A 19,823-nucleotide genomic window follows, 5' to 3' on the forward strand; every position below is an offset into this window, starting at 1 on the left:
GACACAAGTTACATATCTTGTAATATCTACAAGACTTTGTGTCATTTGTTCAAACTTTTTCAAAGGAGCTGATCAAGAGAGCAACCTTTAGGAGTCGTTGCAATCTTAGGAAAACTGTACACACGTAGGCCTATATGTCTCGACCACTAGGCTATCTGAGCCACTATATATGCCTATTATTAATTTCGTTACATTGATGCAATTGTTCATTGCTTTTTTTGGATTGCATCACTGCAACAGCCTAGGCGCATTAAAACATCAGGACTGATGAAATACAAGGATAGGATAATGGATGATTAGGCCTACGTTTAATTTGTGATCATTTTTTTTCATTAGGCTACAAGCCAAATTCGGGGAATGATGCCCGGAAAAAGGGACCGTGGCATATCAAGTAAAATATAACAGGCATATAACAGTTGTGGACTGCAGGCTGGGCGACGGCAACTGGCCACCCAAACCCAACCCCATGGTGCTCTCCCGTGTTTACAAACATCTCAGGCCTAGGTGTGTGAAACGAGACGAAACAAGCCGATGACGTCACCAAAAGCACATGTCTCCCTGCACGAGTAGACAAGTCGGGCAAGATCTGACTCTTACTCTCATTCACTTAACTCTTGTACCCAATGCTGTTCGACTACACGTCGGTGACACATGAGCCTGACAAAATTGATCAGCAATGTCCACTACAGAAGGTTTCATCGTCGTGCAAATATACTTCAGTGACCTCCATGCTCGAAACGAGTAAAGGCGAATGGCATTCTGGGAAGTCAAATACAAATTCCAGCTGCTGCAGACAGAGAGATATGCAAACCCCTTCATGGATTTGTCATAGGATCCCCTACGGGGCCGGGCAGATTGCTGTCGATGCAGTGTTCAAAAAATCTATAATTACGAAAGGCAGTAATGGTTCTTATTTGACGACTGGTGTAAAATGCTCTATTTCACATTGGTCCACATGGATTAGTGCAATTTATTTATTTCATTAGGCGAGGCAGCCTAAACCATACAATACATCTGTCTTGGTCAATATATAAACTGTCTAGCCAAATTAAAGCATAAAATCGTCTGTATGTAATACAGATGGCTACAAAATAATGTTGTCTATTCAACTACGCTTATTCCTTTCCTTTAGGTTCCAGAGATGGACTAAACTCTGTGTCTTGTTTCGCATGTATTTCTAGTAAGCAAACACATGCGTGTTAAGACACAGCGCAACCGACCTTCGGACTACAAAGTCTCCATGCCTCTTTTCTTATTGGTGCACATAACCGAACTGCGTAATAACATTCGTGTGTGATTGGGCGCGCATTGTGTCAATCATGTCATACACTCCTCCTGCGTTGTTTGGTTGGCTCTTTCTCCTTCCCTTTCTCTCTGTATCGCGGCGGTGGGTCGGAGCCGCTGTCTGTGGTGCCCCACGTTCCCCTCGAAATTTTCTGTTTTAATTTAGATGCCCTGTCCCCAATTCGGCCTTTAGCGATACCAAGTAAAGCACATCATAGGACATCTTGATACTGACGTTAGAATAATTATTTCTTGGAAATTATAGCATTTATCCAGAAAATGGCGGTGGTAAGCGGGTTGGCTGGGCCGGCTGTTGCCCGGCTCGAGGGCCGTGAATTCGAATACATGATGAAAAAGCGCTCGGTAACCATAGGGAGGAACTCGTCGCAAGGCTCTGTGGATGTGAGTATGGGCCATTCCAGCTTTATATCCCGAAGACATCTTGAAATCTTTACAGCCGGCGAGGATGGAACAGGCAGCGGTGACTTCTACCTGCGTTGCCTTGGCAAAAATGGGGTGTTCGTGGATGGGGTGTTCCTGAGGCGAGGTGCAGCTCCTCTTCAGCTTCCTAGAATGTAAGTTTACTCATTGCACGTCCCTATCGCCTTTATTATTGTTATTGTTTATGACCTCTTCGGTGCACGTGCTACACCTGGCGTTAGTAGCTAACGCCTTTGAGAATGCCCTTTTCTGGAATGAGCGAGATAACCACAATAAGCAGGTCTCCATATTGCTAAACCCCCATATCTCCCGAGTCTGTCTAGGTTTTCTACAGTTTTACCTCAGACTCCCCTTGTTTTATGGTCTGTTGTCCCATCTTACTGTAAAATTGGCCTTCAGCACGAGTAAAGCACGTTGGCTTGAAACAGGAAATGTTTCCTTCTAGTGTAAATAACCACCCAGCCTTTGTGCCGCGCAGGGTGGCCTAGTCTGGGGTTGCCTTCAACTAACTTAACCAAGAAATGCTCTCTGCGGGGGTTATTTTGAGAAATCCCATTGAACTCACATAATGGTGATCACTACCGAGGAATGCTGGGGAGTATATTTTGGTTTGAGACAACGTAGGCCTATTTACTGACAGAAGCTGAAGCTATGTAAACACGCAGCACACGCACTCCCCTATCGTCTGACCACAGTGTAGGTGCACACAGTGGTATCGTCTGACCACAGTGCCGGTCACGGTATAAAAACGTTTCTTTTTAACGAATATACTGCATTGTGACGAGAGAGGGGAAAAACACCCTACTGTAGCTACAGGTTGGTTGGGATATTGAGCGCGCCGGTTTTTTTGTGGGGAGGGTTTTTTTTTTTTTATCTTAGAAAGCAAAGTAAAACTGTATAAGGAGTTTCTGCTTTTGTCTCTGAAATGTATTCATTTGTACCCACTGTTTGTGTCATGTCGTAGATTTTTTGAGGGCAAAGGTCCATCCTGCAATGTAAACTTAAACGTTGTGAAGGGAGCTCTGTTGGAGACCCAACTAGATGAAGCTGTTTACAATATAGGCCTACACTTTGTTTAAACCTATAGCCTACATACCTACATAATACCAATGCATTCTTCCCCATATCTAGCTTTTATACATTGATATCAAAAGCTGAACTAGGGGTACATCTCTTCATGATTAGGTCATTGGTCTACTGCTATCATATGCATTCACAGTTTCCTTCTTTGCATGCACACTACTTCTGTAAACCATCCACCCTGTTGTGGAGGAAGGTCAAACAGGAGCAATCCTGAAGTGATGCATTGATTGTTATCATATCATAACAAACAGCAGGACAGAGGGGATAAGTACCCCCTGAAAAGTGATACTCCATTGCCTTCTCACATTGTATTGCTCTTAATCAGCTCAGTGAGAGATTCTTTTCACATGCACACATAGAATGTGGTAGTGGTCAGATTTCAGCAATTTGTCTGTGGTTTGGTAAGAATGTTGTTTTCAGACTTTGTATACAAGGCTGTTTTCAAGGACTCAAAACAAACCCAAATTTCGTTTTGCGCTGCAGTGGTAGGGGTCTTGATGGCACAGGTCTACGTTCCTCCCAGCAGAATTTGACATAGGCATGTTTCCTGTTGCTGCGTTCGAAACCCCTAATCATTTCTGAGTAAACCTGCACACAGCATTGGAAGGTGCTTAATCAGTCAGAATGTAGATGACTAAGTCCTGGCTGCACCCATAGCCAGAGTGGTTCTCGTTGAACCACATCACTGGTTTACCGACATTGTTATCAGCGCAAAGATCACTTCGGCGCTAGTTTTTTTCTCTCTGTCAGATGACTCACGTTTCACACATTACCCCCATTCGACCTGGCTTCCCTTCTCAATGAGCTGCGGTTGGTCGGTCGCTTGCTCTGTCCGTAAGGAGGAGGAAGTGGGTTAGGGTTACGCTATCGAGCCCTACACGCTAACTAGAGCCTTTAATGAAGTCCCAGGCACTGGTTGTAGACACCAAAACCAACACTGGGAATTAAGCCACCTCAAGTGTTTGACCGGAGCCCCTTCACTTGGCTGCAGAGGGATCTTGACAGGTAATGTGATGCTGAAAACACGGGTGAAGTTTTGGGCATATGGTTGTGATGGTTAGAGTGTGGGTTGTGTTTAGTGATCATCTGTGTGATGAAAACGGTCTGTCTTTGTAGATAGTGGTGTGACTTGATGGAAACAATAGTGTTTGCATTCAAAGACATGTCTAATAGGTCACTATTGAAATGACTCTTACAAAAATAAATCTTAGTTCTTCCCAAGGCATTAAATGTATATGAAGCACCTTCATATTCTGGTGTGTCTTTAGGAGCATTTTCCATAATTTCACTTTTGTGTTTATCTTTCTGTTGATTTTTCCCTTGGGTGCAATGTTTGTGTCAATCTAAGAGGTTGGAAATTAACATACAAACCTTTTTCCTCCTAAGTGTGTAATGTTTTTTTTTTTTATTAAAGCAACACCAAAGAACTTTCCCTCTGTCGCACGCATGCTATTTGTTTATCCAGCACTGGCTTTGCGAATAACGATGTCCATAGACGAGGTAGAATATGTTGCACGATTTATGAAAGTAAGATGTATTGCGACATCAGATGCAAGTCAAATTTGTAGTTTCTTATGTCTCATTCCATCGAACTACAGATCCACTACCCGATCTGGCAAACTTACATAGTGCGGTTATAGCCGATAGAGGGCTGTGAAGCGGATGCAGAAGTGCAGTTTACCCTGTTACAAGTTGATGAACCGCTGAAACGATTTTGGAAACATTATTTTAAGGTACAAAAAACTCTTTGGTGTTGCTTTAAGGTCTATGCCAGCCCAAATCATTTTCCAGAAAGACACATTGGCTTGACACATTGACGTTGTTTAATAATAAGCAGGTCATGCTTACTGATAGATAGATTGTGATGAGAAGAACTCATGTGTTCATGTATATTTCATATGCTTTTGGTGTGATGCTTACCTTGACCTGGCTGTCATCTGAAAGACAAACATTGAGAGCATTGTCTGGTGTGGGTGGGTGTGTGTGACAACGCGTATGTTGTCTACTGGGGCTGTGTGGTTACCAAGGGGACCCCCAGTGGAATGACATAAGCGTCCAACCTTCCTCACCATATACACACACACACACACACACACACACACACACACACAAGAAAGACAAGCAGTCCCTTAACAATAACACTACACCTTGCAAAGCTACTCTGGTTAAGGCCTGCAGTGATTTGGGTTTGTGAAGTATGGTTGCCATTTATTTTGGGTTTTCCTTTCTGTTAAACTTAGTTTTCATAATGGTGTTCTTTTGGAAGGCTATTTTTTCCATTTGTACAGTGGAGTGGAGTGGGGGGACGTTGAAAAATGAACTGGCTTCCTCTAACAAATGTTTGCTTCCCTCACATTTTAAAGCTCCCTTGTCTCTTCCTGCTCTGATTTAACAGTCTGGATCACTGTTGCAAAACTCCAGCTTCAATGAAAGGGGAGTTTGGGGGTGGGGAGAGTGAGGGCTAGAAAATTGGCAGAGGTGCTTCCCTGAATGTTAAAATGTGTGTGACTGAAGAAAAAGAAAAACTGGTGTTCAGATACACACTCACTCACTCACTCACTTGCACACACAACACTACACTTCTTTTCACAATGGCTTTTCAGTGCATTCCATGCCCGCCTCGTAAGAGGTGCTTTCATCTGACCTCCCTCTCTAAAGTGGTTCAGCATGTAGCTGGAACAAGCAGAGAGAGAGGGGGGAACATGTAGCCATCTTGTGCATGCATCCATGCAGCTCTGCTCCTTTTCTCAGCTCTGAATACAGACGTGGCACACAACCTGGTTCAGAGTCTCATGTATAGACCTATGTGCCATGACCTTAAGCCAGCAGAGGATGTATTTGTGTTTTGTATGTGTGTGGCTGTGATGGTGGCTCCGTGTGAGCCAGCTTGTGTATATTTATAAAGTCGCCTGTGTGTGTGTGTGTGTGTGTGTGTGTGTGTGTGTGTGTGATTCTTATTGGCCTCCTCGCTCTGCAAGGTCGCCCCCCTCTGGATGGAATGCAACGTCTGCACGCAGCATTCCTGCACTAACGGAACCCTCGTGGTTGCCATGCCACTGCGCCGGAGCACAATGCACGCCTCTCCTGTCTGTTTATAGCTCCCACATTATTTGGGCTGGACGTGAGGCGGAAAGATGACTACCCACCACCCATGATTATTTGTTTTCGTCTCTCTCTCGTGTGTGTGTGTGTGTGTGTGTGTGTGTGTGTGTGTGTGTGTGTGTGTGTGTGTGTGTGTGTGTGTGTGTGTGTGTGTGTGTGTGTGTGTGTGTTTTGCTAAAACCATGATCCCTAGCAGCAGTGCTGTCCATCTGATCAGGTAGGGCCCGGAGTGGGGCAGCTCAGAGGGGTCTAGGATTATTGCTCTGAGATTGATGGTTGCTGAGTTAAAGCATTGCTCTGCTGCCCCAATGCGTATATGTCCACTCTCTCTCTGTGACAGACAGACAGAGCATGTGTAGCCTCTCCATAGATTGTGTTTTACAGTGTATCTGGTCATTTCTCAGATGCACATAATGTTCATGGATCCAGCGTCCAACCACAGTGCTATTTTCACTTGTAAAGTGGTTGATATAGCCCACACAGACAAATCCCCGACTGCATCTGGACAGTGTGCACCCGACTGCAGTGCAGATGATATCCATGCAAAACATTTCCAAGGATTTTCTCTTGTTGGAGAGGAAATGGTGATAAACGTCTCCACACCAGACACCCTCCCTCCCTCCCTTCTGTCCTGCTCTCTGCACCTTTATCCACACTGGTTCTCTCTCCTTATCGGCTCCCATCCCTTACTCTACTGCTGCAGACTCTCCAATTCTCATTCATCACATCTCTCTCACATCTCTTATTTATCTATCTATTTATCTATCTATTTATCTATATATCTCTTTCTCTCTCTTTCTCTATCTCTCTCTCTCTATCTGTCGCCTCTCTCGCTCTCTCTCTCTTTCTTTCTCTCTCTCTCTCTCTCTCTCTCTCTCTCTCTCTCTATCTATGTCTCTCTCTATCTCTCTTTCTCTGCTCATGTATGCCTGCTAGCTGCAATTTTATTTTCTTCTCATTCCTTACCTTCTAATTTGTCTCTCGATATTGCTCCTGTCCTCCTACTGTGAGTCACTCCTTTCCTCCCCACCCATCTCCTTCTCCTCTGCTCTGTGTCCAGCTCATGTGTGCATCAGCTCATCCTCTGTGCCCATAGTGACTGCACTCTCTTCCTTAGTGTTAATAATGTCAGCAATTTTTGTTAATCTGAAGAACAGCAGAACAACATCTTTCATTTACAAATGTGCATTTTTCTGGCCCAGAAAAGGTGGAATTTCACAATTATGACGATAAGGTAAAAAACAGTGAGAGAAAAAGTTACCCTGAGATCTTAAAAGGAAAATCAAGTCAAGTCAAACCTTTTCTCACTCTTTTTTCATTCCCTGTCTTGTTTTCTGTCCTCCTCTCCCGCCTGTGTGTGATGGCTTTGTCTGAGGTTGGCACCAGCCAGTGCAGTGCAGTGCAGTGCAGTGCCTGCCATGGCGTTCTGGCATCCTGGCCCAAGGGGGCTTGGCTCTGGGCAAATGCAGCCCTCGGCCTCAGTAACCCTGACAAGAGTCCCTCTGCCATAAGATGGCATGATTTATTTACACAATCCGTGGTGAAACTGTGGAGCATGCTTTTTTGCCTCACTTTCTCGTGTGTCTGTGTCTGTGTCTGTGTGTGTCTTTGTCTTTGACTGTGGATGAGAAGCCTCACAGTGTTTGAGATCATGTCGGTGTGTGTGTGTGTGTGAGATATGAAGAGGGCTAATTTTATCTGTTGGCCCTGCAGGACTGTTGCCCTACTCTGAGAGAAATGGCTGCCATGGTAATATTGGGCCTGACTGAGGGGCCTGGATCAGGGAATAGAACTGGTTAACTTATTTTCAGAGAATCAATTATTGTGGTGTGTGACTGCTATGAATTATAATTTATATCTTTATCTATATATTTATATCACGACACTTTCTGATGAATAAAGTAATCTATCTATCTATCTATCTATCTATCTATCTATCTATCTATCTAATTTAATGCTGGCTGTGATGCCATGCCCTCTGGTGAGACTGAGACACTCTGTTCTGGTATAATGTTGCCGCTGAGCTATCACCCCGTTTCCTGATCCATCCTAACGCTGTTCTGTCCCCTCTTCTTCCTTGCCCACAGGTGCACCTTCCGTTTCCCCAGCACCAACATTAAGATCACCTTCACAGCGCTGTCCAGCGCGAAGAGGGAAAAGCGCGAAGCCCCCGAGTCGCCCATCAAGTCTGTGCAGCCGCAGATCTCGCCCCTCACCATCAACATCCCAGACAACATCGCCCACCTCATGAGCCCTCTGCCATCCCCAACGGGGACCATCAGGTAGCTGCACAAAGGCAAACATGCAATACATGCAGTCATGCACACTGTCAACCACACACACAGTCACGTACAATACAACTCCCAATAATATCCGGGTCTCCATTGAACGACTGCCACACACACACTCCAGTGTTTCCCATACATTGACTTATTTGTGGTGGCCCACCACAATATCAACATTTACCACCACACAATGAGTTTCCTGGTTGTACTAAATTGTGCTTAAATCTGGTTAGAATCATAACCACGCTGCACTAATTTGTTAAAAACTGTTGCATTCAAGCTAATTCTGCAAACCTACCACCACAAATACAATTCTGTGGGAAACAATGCACTCACAGTAACATACTGTAAAAAACCCTCAATTATGTCTGGGTCTCCATTATTATACACCCATTATAATCGCTGGCTTGTGTCTTCTAATCATTTAAATATGTTAGATAAACACTGGTCTCCTATCATCACTGGGTGTGATTTTTGAATAGGAGTAATTAACACCTCCAATAGGGATGTCACGAGAACTAGAGCTGCACCGATATGGAATTTTAGGGCCGATAAACGATATTTATTGGTTTGTTGTTGCGAGTAAGTGGCTAGAGACAGTGTAGGCCTATGAATCGTTTTCATTTAGGAGTAAGCGCTCATAAACGGCTCAGCTGGGAATAAGCTATAGCGACCAAATCAGAGTTTATGAGGGAAACTTATGTTTAGTTTCAACTGCGGATAACTGAATAAAGTTGCAACTCCTCAGACTGTATCTTATGTCCGTGTACTCTGTTGCGCACAACCTGCTGCAGCAGAAATGAAAGGGGTTAGCCCCGAAGGTTTTAATAACTTATTATGATGACCTGTCTGGAACTGAAGCAGGAATGGTTAGCATATTTCTAGGTAATAATACAAAACCCAAGCTAACATAAAGCAAATATAATACTAAAACACAACTTAGAACTAGGCCTACTTATGTACTCATCCCACTGACGAGTATGTTTATTTGTTTCCCCGACTAGCGCGGTAAAGTGCAAAGACACCAGCACAAGATGGCACTATGCATTATATTGAGGAAGAAGTATAGCCAACCGAGCTCAAGTAGCTAAGTGTAGCCAGACGGACCTTACGTATGCCTACGCCTAGGGCTTTAAAAAATATCGGCCAGAATTATGTTATCGGACCGATAATAATATTTTCATTTTTTCACTTATCAGCCAATAATATATGTGATATGATGTATCGTGCATCCCTAACGAGAACTGATACCTCGGTACCAAGTTGATCCCAAAATTCATGACTGTACCCATGTTCTCTTTGGTACTGAAATACTGTAGGTTGTGGGCGTGTGGGGACAGTGCATATGCCTACTATAAGTGTTAATGTCGTGTGCATTGAAGTAATTGCAGTTAAAGCAGATCATGAGGGGGGAAATGGGAAAAAAACAGTCTGCAGACAGTGCCATCCAACTTAAATATGAAAGGACACAACATTTCCAACTCAGTATGTATGTGAAACATGGATTTATATGAACTTAAATGGGAATGTTGAGCCTGGCATGTTATGTCCTAGTTGTCTAATTGGGTTTTACTGCTCAATTACATTGTTCTTTGCCAGACCCTTAATCTTTCTACATTTTTCCAGGCTAATGGCCCACAGTGTTTCCCACAGAATTGAATTCTATTTGTGGTGGTAGGTTTGCAGAATTAACTTGACGGCAACAGTTTTTAACAAATTAGCTGCAGCATGGTTATGATGCTAACTAGCTTTAAGCACAATTTAGTACAACCTGGAAAATCATTGTGTGGTGGTCAATGTTGATATTGTGATGGGCCGCCACAAATAAGTCAATGTATGGGAAACACTGGGCCCATACTGACCAATAGAAATACTTAAATCCAGACCCAGCCCAGCTGAAAGCAGCACTATGCAGCTGCACAAAAACAGAAGACTCAGGCATGCTGTGCTCAGGAATATGGAGGAAAAGTCACAGATCCTGCCACTGGTGATTTTTGCACTGCTTGAATTGACAGGAAGTTGGATATGTCTAAGTTCTGCCGCCAGCTTCTATGGTCATGTCTTTGACAGATTTTGTCATTTAGTAGATAATTATCTTGGCTGTTCACCTGGAAGAACCATAACTGCATTGGTTATTGCATTCCGGGTGGAGTTTGTTGTTAATTTGAGCCTTTTGCGTCACCTCATCAGAGCACAACGTGAATGTTTGACTCCATTACAGAGCAGACTCGGAGAGCTGAAGTCTCAATCTTGTGGTTGAGGTCTGAAGGCCACATAAATAAAGCCTTTGGTCTGAGTGCGGCTCACAGCACATTGAGTCCTCATGTGGGTGTCCTCCTGTGGTCTGACCACAGGACAACACCACAAGCCTCTCCAGCATACCAGGAGGATGATCACATCCTTCAGCACATCCTCTCACCGCTAGTCACCACCAGAGCACCGCCACTCTGGACACTGGTCTGCTCTGTGTGCAGAATACTGAACAGCGACCCATGGGCTGTTTTATCACATTAAGGTTATTCCCTGAATCGCAATGAACAATGAAAAGCATTTGGCTGATTTCGCCACCATCATGGGTGGTCTATTTAGTGGCCTAGTTGTGGTCCATTGCAGCTAGGTATTGGCTAGACTGTCAACATTGTAGCTTACCAGAAAGCTCCCGATTAGTGACAACCTGTTGTTAGGCACCTTGATTGATCTGGTGCTCTGGTTTCAGATTGGATTAACCTTCCCACATTTCTATTAATCAGTTAGGCAAGGCTCCAAGCCAATCTCGATGCAGAACTGGACACAAAGGGTGAGATGTCAGATGGTGTTTGGCTTTTGCTTAGGGAGCTTCTGCAAATAAAACATGATCCCTTCAGAATGCAGTGCAAGCAGTTATGTGAATATATTACCTTTAGTAAGGAATTCTCTTTTGTTTAAAAAATTGCTTACGTTTCTCATTGCAGTTCAATTCCTTTGCAATCTAATCCTTTTCAAGCCTATTTCAATACGGTCTTTAACATGATCACAAGTGTTTATTCATGTGATACTAAAGTTCTGGCCCTCCTAAAAACATTCTATAATGTTATGCACCCCAGATATGCCTCCACCCCCTTCCCCATATACAAATTTGTGACATTAGTACCACCTGGGTATGATGTAATATGGAGCCCGTTTCTGTATGTGAAGTACCTAACAAGTCCCACAAAGACATACCCTGCAATGTAGATGGACATGCTGATACTCATTTAAAGGCAGAGTGGAACCTTTTCAGGAAATATTTAGCACGGTGTCCTTCATCCAGGCTGTTACTAAAAAAGCCCTGGAAGCGTCATTCAAACTCAAACTGAAGCCTCCTTCTTTAAGGCAATTATGAAACCTGTCAGGCCCTGACAGTTACTCTGGTTTCATCTCAGCTGTCCAGAATAGAAGACTGCGCTCTATTTGATGGTGCTCCTTTGCTGGTGGAGGCTCTCAGTTTGGTTGTAGAGGAATGAATAGGAATGCTGAAACCACATGCTGTACTGACCGTTTGTTTGTGCCCTCCTCCACCGTGTGTGTGTGTGTGGTGTTGCTAGGCAGAAGGCATCCAAACACTATGCACACACACAATCCACCTACACACATACAAATTCACTCGCACATATTCAGGCACACAGATGCACATAACACACACCAGCACTAGAAGCAGTGCAGAATTTCAGAGCTGATTGCAGTCATCGCACATTACATAGTTTGGGCTTACTGCTGGGCCAGACAAGGACAGTTGCTGCAGTGCATGAGCAGCCTAGTCATAACATGAAAACAAAAGCAAATCGGATCACTTGTGCTCCACCATGGCTTGGTCCTCAGTTTCCCCAGAGGATAGAGTGGTCTGTGAACACCAACACACACACACACACACACACACACACACACACACACACACACGCGTGCATGATTAAACACACACACACAAATGTAAACACACAAAAGTATGCTCGGGTTTATTTCTCTTGTCTTTGTCTTTATTGCAGAGAATAAAGAGCTCATAAACACTCCGGCATAATTCAACACAACCCTGGAGTACCCTCTGATTCTGTGACGTTTCTCATTTACACACAAACTGATAGCCTACATGTGTGGTCTCTCCTCACTCATACACTGACACACACCCTGGCCACTACTGACCACTGCTTCCCACTGCCCAAAGATCCTTGGATGCACTACAAGAACATGCAAGGGTTACACACTTAATCTGTCATGTGCATACGCCATCAAAGGTCTTACACACACACACAAACACACACACACACACATTCACACATTCCTGGTGGTAACTCAGCCTGTCTCTCCTCTCTTCCCCTCTGCTCTGCTCAGTCTCCCTCTCTTCCCCTCTGGCCAACTTCGTGTCCAGTCCGTCCAGTCCGAGCTCCCGGCTCTCCCGGCTACAAAATGGGCCGCATCACCGCCTCCGACCTGCAGCTTATCGACAACTCGCAGTCGGAGAACGACAAGGAGGCCTCAGGTGGAGACAGTCCCAAGGTGAGCAGCACTATGTGTCCTACTCACTCCTCTCACACCTGGTGTCCACACCTGGTCATTCAGATGCCCTCACAGCCTCGAGGGAAATATGCTGTTAGATAGATGGATATACTTGATTGATGGACGGGATTTAGTACAGGAGACCGCCAGAGATTTAGTTATTATTAAATGAGCAGAGGAGGATTTTGGAAGTCTGTGAAGTTGAAATGAGTTTTGTTAGGTAATGGCTTTTGTAATAATATGCTGACAGATGGCTTATCTGATCAATAGAGAATGGCATGCAAGTCAGGATCTATACTGTTTTAGTGATGCAGCAGATGTTGCAAACTTGCATGTAAAATATAAAAAATAAAACATAAAAAAAATAAAAAAATAATAATGTAATGAATAAAAATCCAAATGTCTGTTCTCTCTCCTATCCCATTTCTCTCTGCAGGATGACTCTAAACCACCGTACTCGTATGCACAGTTGATAGTCCAGGCAATAACGATGGCCCAGGACAAGCAGCTGACACTAAACGGCATCTACACGCACATCACCAAAAACTACCCCTACTACCGGACTGCAGACAAGGGCTGGCAGGTGAGCGAGAGTGGCCGCACAACACAGACACACAGAGTTAATCCGGTTACTGCTCATCACTGGGGAATCAACACAGGCCAAATTTCAATCACAGGGTTCAGACGGGCTATGCTGGGTTTTTTTGTTTTTCTGTCGCTAGAATGTTGAAACTTGGTGCGCTTTTGGGGAGGAAATTACATTGCAGGCTAGTATTTCTTCATACGAAAAGACAGTCATGAACCGCTAGCATTGACTAACTCTGCACTGCAACATCTGAGATGGACATTAGTTTGTGTGCATGTATGAATAACCTCCATTATTGCAACTGCTTGCAGTGCTAATAGGAAAGGAGCAGGGCACACACACATATATATACATATATATATATATATATATAAGTGTATATATACTCTTTTGATCCCGTGAGGGAAATTTGGTCTCATATCTCTGCATTTATTTATCCCAATCCGTGAATTAGTGAAACACACTCAGCACACAGTGAGGTGAAGCACACACTAATCCCGGCGCAGTGAGCTGCCTGCAACAACAGCGGCACTCGGGGAGCAGTGAGGGGTTAGGGCACTTCAGCCGTGCCTACTGGTCGGGGTTCGAACCGGCAACCCTCCGGTTACAAGTCTGAAGTGCTAACCAGTAGGCCACGGCTGCCCCAACATACATACATATTGTACAGTGACTCACAGCACTTGTGTAATGATGTCTGGCTGGAGGGTATATCTGGTAAATTCATTATGGATGAAATGGCATTGCGTGTGTACCTCCTTAATTTAGAAAGAGTACCAAAATAGACCTCCCGTTCATTTTTTATGGTACTTTGTAACTATACAAAAAGTGCAGCGGGAGAAATATAGAAGCTGTTTCAGCCCATATTTTGGTGAACGGCTGTTATGTCTAGGGTTGCAATCCAGGAAATGTGTTTTTTGCACTACTTGTCCATTATGTTATTGGTACAGATAATTCATAGCCTGGCTAAAACCAGACCTCAATTGAGATATATTTTTTTCGATTTTCAAGGGGCATGATCAACACATTAAACTGAAGTCAGAACATTAAGGTGATACCAAATCCTGTTAAAAGACCAGCAGACACATCTTACTGAAGCCTTTTACGCAGTTGTTTGTTTGTCAAAGAAAATGCAATTCTCAATGTTCAATTCTGACATGATCAGCGACAGCCATTGGTGTTTTACACAGGTGTCATTGGTGTTTTACACAGGTTACACCTATGTCTGCCATTTATAAAGCCCTCCTCATATCAGCTGAACGATTGTGATTGGCCTGTCCATTTTTGGTCTGGTTTGAAATCTGAAATCCAGGGCCCAGATGGAGATGCCACAGCAAATGAAATGAGCTTTGATATTTGTGGTTCCCAGGATTCTGCCTGTGGTGAAGCCGAACCGGCTGTGGTCTCGCTGCCCAGCCCAGCTTGCATTTCAGTGAAATGATAGCTTCAATGATGTTTTCAAATACATGGAGTGTGGGACCGGCTCTTATGTGTGTAACTTTAGCCTGGCTAAGTTTGGTAATAGGTTACTGGCCACTGACCGCTCAACCACAGCGAACCGAGAGAGAAAACATCCCTCTCTGTGTTCCAGAATTCCATCCGGCACAACCTGTCGCTGAACCGCTACTTCATCAAAGTGCCACGTTCCCAGGAGGAGCCGGGCAAGGGCTCCTTCTGGAGGATCGACCCGTCGTGCGAGGGCAAGCTCATCGAGCAGGCCTTTAGGAAACGACGCCCACGGGGCGTCCCTTGCTTCCGCACCCCACTTGGACCACTCTCCTCCAGGTAACCCACACACAAATGCACACGCACACACATACGTATATACACATACACACACACACACGCACATATACACATACACACACACACACACACACACACACACACACACACACACACACCCCCAACATAAACACTGTTGTATACAGACAGTGATTACTGAAATACAAACATTTGTATGCAGAGATTACAAATGTCTGTTGTATATAGAACACATGCACAGTCAAATATACAAATGCACACACATGATATTCATCACTCACCACTCATTCACACATTGATAACACATCTTAGCAAAGTGTTACTCTGGGTCTCCTAAGAGCTTGTTTTCCCAGCGGCACCCTAACCATTAGCAGTCTTCACATGAGTCTAATCAGACACATCCCTTTTGGGCTGTAAAATCCACCCCTCTCACATACTCACTTGTGACCTAAGTAGTTACAGCAAAACAAATGAATCACGCCAGGATGTTCTGGTGATGCTTCTGCCACATACGTCACCTCTGGCCAGTCTAAACCATCAGTTATGGCTGCCAGTTCTGGAGGAGAATGAGTTGGCCTCTATTGCCCTACGAAGTACTGATTTGGTGCACTTAGTTGTCCCAGAATGCAACAAACACCTTTTGTTGTTTGAGCTGGTGTGCAGTCCAACAGTAACAGCAGCCCAAAACAAATCACAAAATAGTCCAGCTGCAGCTGTTTTCTGTCTATTTACTGATAAATGAATGTATTTCTATGTGGCTGTGTTAGGTGAAAGACATTATGGATCATTCCTCTATGTTCTTCAAAACATTTTATGACAAAAAGTGTTTCTGTATTCAGTGCTGTCACTTTCTGCCCTCTCGCTGTGTACAGTAGGCCTTGTTTTCGCTAGTCCACCCCAGTGCTCAGTGTCTGACGACCCCTCCTCTCTCCCCGTCAGGAGTGCCCCAGCCTCTCCAAACCACTCGGGCGTTCTCTCGGCCCACTCCAGCGGGGTGCAGACCCCAGACAGCCTGTCCCGCGAGGGCTCCCCTGTCCCCGGGGAGTCTGAGCCCACCCCTGCCCCGGCTCCGGCCCCACCTCCAGCCACAGCAGTGCAGCCCAAACTCGCCGTCATACAGGAAGCACACTTTGCCCAGAGCACGGCAGGTGAGTCACCGAGAGACACACACACACACAAACACACACAAGATGGATTTCCATTCAGCTCATTCATATATTCTATGTGCATTCATGAAAATTCAGTGCAAGGATTTGAGCATCTGCGTGCGTTTTCATCCACTGTGTTATGATGGTAAAATAATGGACATCCCCCTAATCAAGGGAGGAGTTCTGATCAGCTGTGGGATCGAAACGGATGGTCATCAGGGCAATGGTTATGGAAACATGCAGATATAAATGCAACAAATGTGAATATATGTGTTTTAAATTGTTTCCATCAGTAGACGCAGTAGACCTTGTTCGAATCAATAGTTAATCCACTCCCTTCTAGCGAATCAAGTTTCTATGAGCATTAGCAGATTTAATGCACATTTCATGTGTTTCCAGTCAGAATTTCTTATTCAAATTCTTAGCTCAGTCACAATGCACTGGGAACACTGAGGACTTGCTTATCTTAACTCCAGCACTATGTGTGTGTGTGTGTCTGTGTGTGTGTGTGTGTGTCTGTGTGTGTGTGTCTCTCTCCCTCAGGCTCACCTCTGGGCAGCCAGCCGGTGCTCATCACTGTGCAGCGGCAGCTCCCGCAGTCGGTGAAGCCGGTGACGTACGCGGTGGCGACGCCGGTCACCTCGGCCACGTCCCAGCAGCCCCAGCTCATGCAGACAGTGCACGTGGTTCACCAGCTGCCCGCCAACGTGGCCGTCAGCAGTGTGGCCACACTGGCCGCCGCCGCCAACACCTACACGGTCACCACGCAGAGCGCCAACGCCAACGTCGTCGCCGCAACCATCAAGAACGAGCCGCATGAGAACGGGGACCATGCCGAGGCCAAAGGTGAGGACGGGGCATGGCAGGGGTCAAAGGCCACGAGAACGGGCAGGTTTGATGTTCTCCAGTCTCATAGAGGTTTATTAAAGCAACACAATGGGCATTTATGGCCTTGTTCATTTTTAGTGTAATGGGTTGTTACCCACTAAGCGCTAAGTTGGTACCCAGTGGAAGATGGATGAAATGGATCACATAGTGCAATACCAGATGCTCTGGTCATGCATTTAGTCATCAGCAATGAGACAGCTGTTTGAAACTCAGTCTATTATAAAAATGAGTGAGACGGCAGAATAACTAGTGTTGCGTTAATTTTTGTGGAAAAGCTTTTTTCACTACTCATTTCTAGTGAGTAAATGGTCTGTGAAATGGCAGGTGTGAAATGCACAGCTTGGGTTCCTTCAGTTAGTTGTTGTGTACAGTGCATGTATTCCCTAAAACTGTAAACTGCCAACTCTTTAAATTTCTTTCCTTCTCAATGTAATTTTTTGCACAACCGTGTGAGTCCAAACCTGTTCTCCAGTCGTGCTCCTGTATTAGAATCTTGCACAGACTGGCAGATTGCGTTTGTCATAATGATGTTTCCTGTGAGCTGACTTGACTACCTGTGAGAAACGGCCACTATGACTCAGCAACTTTCCACCTTTTTAAACACACAACAAACGGCTCCTGTCAGTCATGATGTGACCTTTCCACTGTACAGTTTCCTTTGCCCCTAAAGTTGTGATGTCATAATTTTAGTTCCATTTCTGCCCAGTAGTGTCTGCTTCTACCTTTTTCATGTTTATTATTTGAGCACTCAGAAAAGCTGTTTTCCAAAATGTTTTGTAAAACTCCACCCCAGAGGTCAGTCAGGATTGGGTTCAATCTGATGGCACATCAGGCTGTTCTGATTAGTCGCTCTGACCAGAAATACTCAGCCATGGCGTACAGCGTTTATTTCACTTGTAATAATAAAAACACCTAATGGACATACTGTATGAACAAGGTTAAATAGGTGAATTTTGTTGGAGTGAGTCTTTAAAGCAAGAATCTGTGATTATTGAGGCAGGTTGTTGATATTTAACCTTGCAATCAAAGTATGGTTAAATTAGTGGAATTGTTTATGGCTTGGTTATGCCTGGGTTTGTCACAGACTCTACCTTTTAATCGTGCTCTGGATTTAAAACTGTCACCTCCTTTCGTCCTCTAGTGAAAGTGGAGGCCATGCCCACCATTACCCATACTGCCCTGGGCTCAGCCAGCCGCATCATCCAGGGCAGCGCGTCGGGCCAGCCCCTGCAGACGGTCACCATAGTGCAGCAGGCGCAACTGGGCCACCACCAGCTGCCAATCAAACCCATCACACAGAACGGCACCCACATGCTGCCCATCGCCACTGCCATCCAGGCCACCGCCAGCCCAGGTTAACACACACACACACACACACACACACACACACACACACACACACACACACTGGATACCAATGCCATGGCCACCCCTGGTTGGTACAGCCATACACCTGCTCATAGTCATAGTTATATAGGGTACATATATGAGTGTGCTGTAGGAGCTAAGTGTCTTCTGCATGTTTCTATCTATTGTTCTCCTTCTCCATGTGTTGTATTACACACACTAACACACGTCTCTCTCTGTTCCCCCTAGGAGCCACTGCGGTAGCCAGTCCCCTGCACATGCTAGCCACCCACGCGTCCGCCTCGGCCTCCCTCCCCACCAAGCGGCAGAACGGCGAGCGTGAGTCTCCGTCTGGCACCGGGCAGCCCGAGTCCAAGCGCCTGAAGACGGACCCTGAGGCCGACGTGGGACCCAACTCCAGCCCAGCAGCGGCACAGCCGTCGGCCGACACAGATGGAGCAGCAGCCTCCGCCGCCGCCAGCGAGTAGTCTCTTCTCAAACCCCACGCCCACACACCCACTCACTCTCTCCTCCCTCATTTTTCTCTCTTTCTCTCTTTCATTCACTTGACCTGTCCTGTCTTCTCCAACACTTATCTTCCATCAACCCCCAAGGTGCCAAATGGAGAAGTTTTTTTTTACATTGGACTATATTACAGGACCCCAGGACCCTTAACAGTGATCATTTTCCATAAGAAGAAAACAGGGAAGATGAGGACCACCTTAAGAACAAAACAGAACCGCCCAAAGCCCCCCACCCCTCTTCTGCTGTGAGCCAAGCCAGGCCATCACGGCCCCTGAGCAGAACAGCCCTAACGGGACGCCTTAATCACCTGGACGTGAACACTGGGCAGTGAGCGAGGGCGATCTCCACAACCCCACCCAATACCCCATTCCAATCCAACCCCAAACAACCCTCACCACCACTACCTTGCTGCCCTGAACCCTTAAGGAGCCTCCATCGGCCACCTTCCCCCAACCAACCAACCCTTCACCAGGCCAAAGGAGAGGGGGCCAACCGGTAGCATTTTCTAATAGCAGCAGCCTCACTGAGAGGGGTCAGAACCCACAACCAGGAACCTCGATTCCGAACCAGAACTCGTGCATTTAGCTCAAAGGGATCAAAAGCACCATTTCCTCCGTGTGTCGTGGCAGCTAGCCTCCTCATGAACTCCAGACGGATCCACTCCTTGCCCCCGGTCGCAGCTTTTTAAAGTAGGACTGCAGTATTTTGTTGTTCAGACATGGATCTTTTTTGTTGTTTCGGTTGTACTTTCATTTCTATAGAGTAAATGAGTAACAACAAGAAACTATTCTATTGGCAAGAACACATGAAGATGGTGGTGGTGCATTGACATTTGAAAAAAGAACTTGGGGGAAAAAAAAACAC

General features: G+C 45.4%; 1 protein-coding gene across 1 annotated transcript; it reads left to right on the forward strand.

The window, feature by feature from the left end:
* The first annotated feature begins 1,375 nt into the window (after positions 1-1,375).
* Positions 1,376-19,473, forward strand: LOC125296739 (forkhead box protein K2-like). The gene is made up of 10 exons (XM_048246815.1): positions 1,376-1,859; positions 7,998-8,192; positions 11,869-11,877; positions 12,566-12,704; positions 13,141-13,287; positions 14,879-15,072; positions 15,991-16,199; positions 16,743-17,045; positions 18,229-18,441; positions 18,684-19,473. Exons 1-10 carry the CDS (start codon positions 1,564-1,566, stop codon positions 18,920-18,922), a joined length of 1,944 nt encoding a protein of 647 aa, XP_048102772.1. The 5' UTR covers positions 1,376-1,563; the 3' UTR covers positions 18,923-19,473.
* Positions 19,474-19,823: the final 350 nt, after the last annotated feature.

The sequence above is a fragment of the Alosa alosa genome, chromosome 6, assembly GCF_017589495.1.
Source record: "Alosa alosa isolate M-15738 ecotype Scorff River chromosome 6, AALO_Geno_1.1, whole genome shotgun sequence".
Taxonomy (NCBI): domain Eukaryota; kingdom Metazoa; phylum Chordata; class Actinopteri; order Clupeiformes; family Clupeidae; genus Alosa; species Alosa alosa.

Bases quoted from the DNA above. Each gene is read 5' to 3' on its own strand.
- LOC125296739 (XM_048246815.1), top strand. From the start codon at position 1,564: ATGGCGGTGGTAAGCGGGTTGGCTGGGCCGGCTGTTGCCCGGCTCGAG. The intron at 13,288-14,878 runs GTGAGCGAGAGT...TCTGTGTTCCAG, and splicing joins CTGCAGACAAGGGCTGGCAG to AATTCCATCCGGCACAACCT. The intron at 15,073-15,990 runs GTAACCCACACA...TCTCCCCGTCAG, and splicing joins CTTGGACCACTCTCCTCCAG to GAGTGCCCCAGCCTCTCCAA.